General features: G+C 36.5%; 1 protein-coding gene across 5 annotated transcripts in view; it reads left to right on the top strand.

The window, feature by feature from the left end:
* The first annotated feature begins 24 nt into the window (after window positions 1-24).
* The window catches only part of DCAF6 (DDB1 and CUL4 associated factor 6), a 118,250-nt gene continuing 107,987 nt past the window's right edge, over window positions 25-10,287 (top strand). For 3 of the 5 annotated variants that reach the window (XM_031688730.2, XM_072946180.1, XM_072946179.1), the window contains exon 1: window positions 417-793. In XM_031688730.2, the coding sequence (XP_031544590.2) occupies window positions 697-793 (97 nt within the window). In that variant the 5' untranslated portion in view covers window positions 417-696. Of the gene's footprint in view, window positions 293-416; window positions 794-10,287 lie in introns of those variants that run through there. The other 2 variants (XM_031688731.2, XM_031688728.2) reach the window with 1 other exon arrangement.

Genomic DNA, 10,287 nt, shown 5'->3' with positions numbered 1-10,287 from the left:
CGCAAGCCTCCAATTTCTCTTTCCTGCCCCGGAGGCCATGTTGAAGAAGGGAAAGTGAAGCGGCACCGGCTCTAATTCCATTTCACTTTGATTAAGGAGGCCCCTAGTTAAAATGGGCTTTTTGGGCCTTCCGTGCCCCGACTAAAGATGACGTCGCATAACTATCTTGCTTCCTTTGGAATGAGACTCGTGAGCCAGAGACTTCCGATCTTAGCAGCTTCTTTTTCTATTCCTCATTTATCCATAGAATATTAAGGATTTGGCTAGACTGGTCCGAACTCACTTTTCCAGGGTAAGGGCAGCCGTGGCGCACAGCTGCTTCAGGCCCCAGGGTGGTCGTCATCTCGCGAGATAGGCTTGGAAGGGAGGGTGTCGAGAACGAGGAGAGGGAGGAGTCGAGGCCACCTCCGCCTCCTCCTGTTGGAGGGGGGCCGAGGGAGGGGACTGTTGCTGATATCTGGATGTTCTGGGTAGTCTGAGGAGGAGAGTATGAAGCGAGCTCCGGCCCGGGTGCGGCCGGGCTTCGGGGGCGAAGGCGCTGCCGCCGCCAGCGCCGCCGCCATCTAACTGGCTGAGCCTGCGAGGCCCAGCGCGCGGATGGTGCCGGTGCGGCTCGGGTGTTGATTCGCGTGTCCCCTCCCCTTTCTCCCCTCCCCCACGCGGTGGTCTCCCCTTCTCCCCCGGCCCGGCAGAGCCATGTCTCGGGGTGGCTCCTTCCCACACCTGTTGTGGGACGTGAGGAAAAGGTCCCTCGGGCTGGAGGACCCGTCCCGGCTGCGGAGCCGCTACCTGGGTGAGCGGGGGCCCCGGGGCGGAGGCGCTGAGGTCGCCGCCCAGAGGTGGGGGAGGGGGCCGCGCCAAGGGGGCTGTTGATGGTGGGACAGCGCCCGGAGAGGGGCGTCCAGGAGACTCTGGGGTGCTGGGTGGACCTCGGCCGACGGACCCCGCCCCCGTGTCCTCCCACGGCCAAAACCCTGTTTGCCTGCTGCCTGCCAGCCGCCGCCCTTGATGGGGTTTCCTCGGGGGGCCGGACCGGGGGAGGTCGGTACTGGCCAGGAAAGGTTTTGAGGTCGCTTTTGGAGTGGGACTCAGGCAGAGACTTGTCGATCCTCCCGGAGCTGCCGCGTTTGGAGCAAAAGTTGGCGCTTTCGCTCTTCGACGCTCTCCCCGCTCAGGCGAAGGACCTAAGTTTGTGTTGACTGCCCTTCCTCTTAAGTCGCCCAAGGGTTTAGGTGGCGGCGGCGACGCGTTGACCACCCTCGGGGACTTCATGCTCCCAACAGACTCGGTGTAAACTGTTCTGCGGCTCCGAGCCAGAGCCTCGGAGTGATAGCTGAGCTCTCCCCACCCCCGCGCGCTTTCCCAGTTGGACTCTGCTGTTCAGTCGTTTTGACCGCTTTAAGGAGGTGTAGGGTTTCACGTTCCCATTCCTACCCCTGTGAAACGCACTTGGCATTTACTGTTTCTTAGTTAAGCTTTCTAAAAACAACCTTCGGTACTTGAGGGAACAGTTTTGGATAAAGTGGATTTGTGAGGATTCTGGGTCACGCCTGAGCCAGTATCTTAAAGTGGATAGATTTCCTAAGGATTTTTGTTTGTTTGTTTCTTTGTCTTTTCATTACTCTTTATTCTTTTTTTTTTCCAACTTTGAAGATAAGACGTCATAAGTTTTTTTTTTCTTTCCAGTTTTGTCACTTTTTGCTAAATGTTAATGTCATTTGGTTTTGACTTAAAATCAATAAAAATGAAGTCTGGTTACACTTACCAGTTCTGGTGTGTGAATTATTTGAGAGAAATTAGCAAACATTTTTTCCCCTTTACTCTTGTTTTTTGGTGTCTCAGTGACATTCTCCTTGTAAAAAAATAATGAAGCAAAACTCCTTGTGATTCCTCCCATTCCAGTTTCACGTACACACCCTTAGAGAGGTAACAGTGTTAACCTGTTTACGAAATATTCCTCCAGAACTTTTTCTTTGAATTCTTATAATCACATATGCACACATAGAAATGCTTTAGGACTGTGTATGTGTGTGATCTACATATATGGTGTCATATTGTAAATATCGTTTTGGCAACGTGCTTTTTTTGCCTTATATCTTGGAGATCTTTCTTTGGCAGTAAAAATAGATCTAGTCAGTCTTTTAAACTATTGCATAGTGCTAAACAGTAAAAAGGTATCATAATCGACTCAACCTCTCCCCCCCTCCTTTTTTTCCTGGTGGTTTGCTATTACTGACAGCATTACAGTGAACATCCTTGTCTGTGTTTTTTGTGCATTGTTCTAGGATAGGTACCTAGAGTGATGATTAATCATTTAAAAATTAAATTTCAATAGACAGTGTTCTTTTAAACCGTTAACCTAAAAAGATGAGCAGTATTTCTTTGAATATTTACTTGATGAGAAAGAAATTAATTTTAGCTTAATAAAGCAAACTATAATACTGTGTTCTGCATGAATGAATTTTTATTTGGTCTTTTATCTCAATCAGTTGGAGCATTTAAATAAGTAGTACTTATATGTAGGGTTATATATGAATGTTTTCTTCTGGTTCAGTTAATTTAGCTGTATCTATGATAGGGTCAAAGTATAATAAAACCAAACATTTTCTTTTTCCCTTCCTCTTCTAACTCCCTAATGGAAGTGAAGTTTGTGTGTTGAGTAGAGGGAATTAAAGAGTAAAGTCCATTGTCTTTAGCAGAAAGCCAAAATTATGTTTAAATGTATTTCAAATAAATGTATATTCATACAGGGAATCCCTTATCTTAAATAATATTTTAAATGTGCTAATAATATATACTTTATAATTAGCACATTCTTAGGACAACTTCCTTTAAAAGTGGTGTTGTAAGTATTTGAAAATAGCTTGTAAAATAATTTCTTGGTCTTAGGAGACCTTCTTTACACCTTTAGTTTATCCAACTGTGCCGCACTTCAGTGGTAATCTTGGCTTAGCATTCAGGAAACAGCAAAATCCATATTAGCAGTGCCTGAATTAATGAGATTTTAAAAAATGGTATTTTGAAGTACTCTTATAAACCTTTTAAAAAAGTGCAAAAGTTTTAATAGGTAAGTAGATTCCTTTTTTTGGAGACTGCAAAATTTAAACATTTTGATTGTTTACAGTATTTTTCTAATCTATTTCCATTATTTGTATTTCTAATGAGGAATTACTTTTAAATAATAGTAAAATTGGGTTAGAAGGAATTGACATTTTTCTTTTAACATGTGCATTTCAAATTATGTAACCATGGCATCTCTTTCCAAGAGTAGTCAAGCTTTACAGGTGATTTTATTTAAATTGGGTTATCGCTTTTCTCCCATCAAGGAAAATTACAGTTCACAAAACATCCTTTTATGTTGTTGGAATGAAGATAAGTAATTTGTTACATGTTATTTACAAGAAAAATATGTGTATGTTTACTTTTAGCCCCCAAATTCACAAAATTCGCCTGAACCAATAGGGTTGTTTTATCTAGCATGGATTCAGCGTCTAGGCCAGGGATTGTAATCTTCATGAGCCTGATCTAAATTTCATTGGAGGATTTGTTTTTTTAAAAAGTAATTGTCAAAGCCCAGAGTCAGAGACACCTGTAGGTTTAAATGTTTCATCAGAGTTTCTCAAGATACTGTACACTAACTATAGAGTAGTGCTTTTGAAATTCAGTAATTGTTATAATAATTTATTAACCACACATATTTCATTACAGTTTTATGGAGATAAACATTTCTTATAAGAGAAAATACCATTTCTGTACATTTCTTCTTTCTATTCCTATCTGTCCCATTTTAGACCGACTTGCCTACAATTTGAATTTACACTTTCTAACCTTCCTAAGTTAAAAAACAGTTAAAACAACAAAAAAGCAATTTAAGGGAAATTTTCAAGGGGATTGTTTGCTATAATGTGTAATATGTTTAATATAAAGTGTTTAAATTATGATTAGGCAGTGTCTTAGCTTGGGATGCTATAACAAAATGGGTGGCTTATAAACAAATTTATTTTTCAGTTTTGGGGGCTGGGAGGCTGAGATAAGAGTGCTCACGTGGTGAGATTCTGAGCCTGGTGAGAGCCTGCTTCCTGGTTCATAGTCATCTTTTTTCACTGTAACCTCACATGCAGAAGGGTTAAGCTAATTCTCTGGGGTCTCTTTTATAAGGGCACTAATCCAAGCCTAATCACCTCCCAAAGATTCCACCTCCTAATACTATTACCTTGGGAGGTAGGATTTCAATAGGAATCTGTTGGGGGAGGGGGCGGAAACAGGAACTTTCAGGCTATAGCACTAAACCAGTGACAACTTTATAGTGGAGATTGAAATCTCTTTTTGTAAGGGGATTAGGAAGTCTATGTTCTTTGAATATGTTTAGAGTCTTAGTATCTATTGAAATGGATAATTTTGCATTTACATTAGTCTTTAGCATATCCTGAACATTCAGACTTAAGAAATTCTTCATAAGGTGTTGCCAAGATGTATTTTATGAGGGTCAGTAAATTTTGACTTTTGCCTCCTTTTTAGCTACTAGGGAAAAGTTAGTGAAATATTTATGTTTTGTTTCTTTAGTCTTAAAATCTCAATGAAAGCTGAAAAATGTCTGATTTTAATAGTGAATAATGACAGTCAAATATGACAAATACATGTAATAGAACATGTGGACAATTCCTGAAGATAAGACCACCAAAGGCATATTATCAATTGTAACAACTGCAGACAATTGAACAGCTCTACTGTGGATTTATTTCATTCCTTCCTGGTATAGGATGAAAGTGCTTAAAAGAGAAGCTTCTGGTAGCATAGAATTTGTATTACAGGTCAGTGTTTTTCAAGTGTTTTGACCATGAGCCACAGTAAAAATACATTTACATGGCAACTTGTGGTACACACACAAAACTAAAAGATTCCCCAAATGGTATTTAGCGTTACTAGGGGTGGTGCATTCTCTTTTCTGTTCCATATCATGTTGTTAAAAATGTTGGTGTTGACCCAGTAGAATATCCACTGAGTGTTGACTTGAGGTTTGCAGAGCAGTTTTAGATGGTGGAGTGGGTTCCCCAAGTACTTGCAGCAGATTAAAAACTTCGGAGTGTGTATGTGTGAGATATTGTGATGGCTAAGAAAGAAGATGTAAATAATGAAACTTTTGGTTTATACTTTGGGAAAATTAACGAGGGTAGGACTTTAAAATTCTCATTTCATGATTACATGTGTAATACCTACAATGGGATTGCTGAGTTGTATGGTAAGTCTGTTTAACTTCATAAGAAACTGCCAGACTTTTCCAAAGTCATTATACCATACTGCGTTCTGATCAGCAGTTTCAGAGTTCCAGTTGTTTCACATTCTCATCAGCACTTGGCATTATGAGTCTTCCTAATTTTAGCCTTTCTAGTAGACATATAGGTATAATAATATCATTATTACTTTATTTGCATTCAGTTTAATCCTAATAGTGATTTTGAGTATATTTTCATGGCTTATTTGCCATCCATATAATTTGGTTAAATGTTCAGATTTACCTTCTTAATACTGAAAGGATTTTTTATATATTCTTGATAGAAGTCTTTAATCAGATAGGTATTTTGCAAATATTTTCTTCCAGTTTGTGTCTTGTCTTTTCCTTAACAATGTCTTTTATAGTTCATGCTTCTTGTGTCCTATTTAAGAATCTTTACCTAATTCAAGGTCATAGAGATTTATACTTCGCTTTTTTTGTAGAAGTTTTCTATTTTTAACTCTTACATTAGGCCTGTGAAAAGTTGTGAATTAATTTTAATAAATGCTGTGAGGTAAGGGTCAAGTTTCATTTCTTTTCATATGAATGTAGTTGATCCAGCATCATTTGTGAAAAGTCTGTCCTTTCCCCTTTGTTTAAAATCAGTTGTATGTGGTCAGTTTCTACCATGTTCTGATAATCTCTGTGGGTCTTTATGCCAGTACTTCAGGTCTTTATAGTGAATATTGAAATAAACTAGTGTGATGTTTTGAACTTGGTTCTTTTTTTTTTTTCCCAAAATTATTTTGGCTATTCTAGGTCATTTTCATTTTTTAAATTTCAAAATTAGCTTGTCAGTTTCTACCAAAAAACCTGTGGCTTTGATTGGTATGGTGTTGAATCTATACATTGTTTCAGGGAAGACTGTAGTCTTTACAGTATTGAATCTGCCAATTCATGTTGGTGGCTTTTCTCTTCATTTTTTTTTTTTTTGATACTCTTTCATTTCTCTCAGCAGTGTTTTATATTTTTCAGTGTACAAATATAAATATTTTGTTATTTTCCCCATATATTTAATATGTTAAAAAATACAATTCTATAAAGTTTTAAATATTATTTTAGATAGTATTATTTTATGTTCATAAGTAATATCAAATTGTTCATTACTTGTATGTACAAATACAGTTGTTTTTAATTGGCCTTACATCCTGCAACATTTACTCAGTCTACTCATTAGTTCTTATAAGCATTTCTTTTTTGCAGATTTTTTGGGATTTTATGTAGATGACTGTATCACTGCATATTAAGACACTTTTTTTTTTTTAACATATAGTTTTTTCCTCCATTTTCCATTTTCTTGCTTAATGGCACTGGCCAGGATTCCAGTTGAATCTTGAAGAAAAGGAGTAAGAGTGAACATTGTTGCCTCATTCCTGATCCTGGAAAACATTCAACCTTTTACTGTTAAATGTGTTGTTGATTGTAGGTATTTATAAATAGCCTTTGAAGAAATCCCTTTCTGTTCTTAAATTGCTGAGAGTGTTTATCATGACTAGCTTTTAAATTTTGTCAAGGTTTTTTTTCTGCATCTGTTGAGTTGATTGATTTCTCTTTCATTGATTATATGATATATTAACATATAGGTTGATTTTTGGATGTTGATTCAATTCCTGTGCTAAATTATACTTTATATATTGCTGGCTTCACTTTTTGTAAGAATTTTGTGTTTTTGTTCATTAAGGATATTAGCCTATAGTTTTCTTGTTATATTTTTGCCTGTTTTTGGTATCAGGATAATGCTGGCCTCATAAATGAGTTGGATATGTTCTTCCCTTTTTCTGAAGAGTTTATGTAGAATTGAAATGATCTTTTCCTTGAATGTTTGATAGATTTCATCATTAAAGCCATATGAACTTCAGGTTTTCTTTGTAGGAAGATTTTGTTTTGTTTGGTACCTTACCTTTTAATTTGAGATATGGGTATATGACTAACTGTTCACTTGTTGACAGATAATTGTATTATTTCCAGTTTTTGACTGTTAAGTCTAGAATTGTTATGAACATCCATATACAGGTTTTTGTATGAACATAAATTTTCATCTCTGGAATAAATGTCCAAGAATTGTAGTTACTGTGATGTATGATAAGCACATTGTTTACTTTTGTAAGAAGCTGCCATACTTTTCTGTAGTATGGCTGAACCGTTTTATGTTCCCATCACCCATGTGTGAGTAATCCAGTTTCTCTGCATCATCACCACTACTTGGTGTCACCACTGTTTTTTATTTTAGTATTTCTAGAAAGTATATAGTAATGATTCATGGTTTAAAATTATTAATTTTCCTAATGGCTAATGTTGAGCATCTTTTTATGAGTGTTTTTTTTAACTGTTTTATATTTTTCCTTTTTTAAATGTAATTGAAGTATTTTAAATTGAAGTATCAATTTTTAATTGATGTATTTACTGGACCTACAACACTGTGTTAGTTTCAGGTGTTCAACACAGTGATTTGATATTTCTATACATTACAAAATAATCATCACAATAAGTCTAGTTACTATCTGTCACCGTACAAGGTTATTATTGTCTCTGTCCCATGCTGTATATTTCATTGATGTGATTCACTTATTTTGTAATTGGAAGTCTCCCTATGCCATCTCTTTTTTATACATTCATCTGTTGATGGACAGTTAGATTGCTTCCATTTCTTAACTACTGTAAAGAATGCTGCAATGAACATAGAGGTGCATGTATCATTTTGAATTAGTGGTTTTATTTTCTTTGGGAAAATACTCAGAAGTAGAACTGCTGGTTAGTATGATAGTTCTCTTTTTAGTTTTTTGAGGAATCTCCATACTGTTTTCCACAATGGCTGCCCCAATTTGCATTACCACCACATCCTCACCGACACTTAAAAAAAACTTTTTTTTATGTTTATTTATTTTTTAAAGTTTTTTTGGTTGTGGGAGGTAATTAGGTTTATTTACTTATTTATTTTTAGAAGAGGTATTGTGGATTGAACCTAGGACCTCATGCATGCTAAGCGTGCACTCTACCACTTGGTCTATACCCTTCCCTCCTCGCCCAGACTTTTTATTTGTTGTCTTTTTTTATAATAGCTATTCTGACAGGTGTGAAGTAATACCTCATTTGATTTGTATTACCCTGATGTTTAGTAACATTGAGCATCTCTTCATGTATGTGTGGGCCATCTGTTTGTCTTCCTTGGAAAAGTGTCTATTCAAGTCTTTTGCTTGGTTTTTAATCATATTTTTTTTTTTTTGATGTGGAGTTACATGAGTTCTTTGTATATTTTGGATATTAACTTCTTATCAGGTATATTGTTGGCAAAAATCTCCCATTCAGTTGGTAGCCTTTTCCTCTTCTTGATAGTTTCCTTTGCTTTGCAAAAGCTTTTTACTTTGATATAGTCCCATTCATTTATTTTTGCTTTTGTTTTCCTTGTTGAGGAGACATACCCCCCCAAAATTACTAAGACTGATGTCTAAGAGCATACTGCCTATGCTTTCTTCTAGAAGTTTTATGGTTTCAGGTCTTACATCTAAGTCTTTAATTCATTCTGAGTTTTTGTATATGGTGTGAGAAACTTTGTTCAGTTTGATACTTTTGCATGTAGGTGTTCATTTTCCCAGCACCACTTATTGCAGAGGCTATTTTTTCCTCAGAGGCTATTCTTGCCTGCTTTGTAATAGATTAACTGACCATATACCTGTTGGTTCATTTCTGTGTTTTCTGTTTTGTTCTACAGATCTGTGGGTCTGTTTTTATGCTGGTAAAAAAAACTTACTGTTTGATTACTTTCACTTTGTAGTATAGTTTGAAATTGGTGCATGTGATACCTCCAGCTTTGTTCTGCTAAGGCTTGTTTTGGTTATTTGGGTATTTTGTGTTTCCATATAGATTTTAGAGTTATTCTAGTTCTGTGAAAAATGCCATTGGTATTTTGATAGGGGTTGCATTGAATCTGTAGGTTGCCTTGAGTAGTATGGTCATTTTAATAATATTAATTCAGCCACTCCATGAATACAATGTATCTTTCCAGTTGTGTCATCTACAGTTCTTTTTATCAATGTTTGATAGTTTTCCGAGTCTCTTGCCTCCTTGGTTAGATTTATTCCTAAGTATTTTATTCTTTTTGATACAATTGTAAATAAAATTGTTTTCTTAATTTCTCTTTCTGGTAGTTCATTGTTAGTGTATAGAAACAACAGATTTCTATATATTAATTTTTTATCCTGTAACTTTACAGAATTCATTTATTCTGATAGTTTTTGGTGGCATCTTTAGGATTTTCTATATATAGTATGTCACCTACAGACAGTGACAATTTTACTTTTCCTTTCCAATTTAGATTCCTTTTATTTCTTTTTCTTGTCTGATTGCTATGGCTGGGACTTCCAATATTATGTCAAATAGAAGTGTTGAGGGTGGGCATCCTTGTCTTGTTCCTGATCTGGGGGGGAAATGCTTTTAGCATCTCACTGTTGAGTATGGTGTTAGCTGTGGGTCTGTCAATAAAGTGGTCATTTATTATGTTGAAATATGTTCCTTTATACTCAGTTTGTTGAGTTTTTATCGTAAATGGATATTTTGTCAAAAGCTTTTTATGCACCTATGGAAATGATCATATGATTTTTAGTCTTCAGTGTGTTAATGTGGTATATCACACTGACTGAATTGCAGATACTGAACCATCCTTGCATCCCTGGGATAAATCCTGTTTGATCACGGTGTATGAAACTTATACTGTATTGTTGAATTTGGCTTGATAATATTTTATTGAGGATTTTTGCTTGTGTATTCATCAGTGATATTGGCCTGAAATTTTCTTTTGTGGTGTCTTTGTCTGGTTTTGGTATCAGAGTGATGCTGGCTTCATAACATGAGTTTAGAAGTCCTTCCATCCTCTTCATTTTTTTCGAATCATTTGAAAAGGATAGGTATTAGGTCGTCTGTAAATGGTAGAATTTATCTGTGAAGCTGTCTGGTCCTAGACTTTTGTTTGTTCTTAGATTTTTGGTTACTGACTCAATTGTTCTACTAGTAATTGGTCT

This window comes from Vicugna pacos, chromosome 21, assembly GCF_048564905.1.
Source record: "Vicugna pacos chromosome 21, VicPac4, whole genome shotgun sequence".
NCBI lineage: Eukaryota > Metazoa > Chordata > Mammalia > Artiodactyla > Camelidae > Vicugna > Vicugna pacos.
The sequence above is the reverse complement of the archived record's forward strand: the minus strand, read 5'-3'. Positions and strand labels throughout refer to the sequence as shown.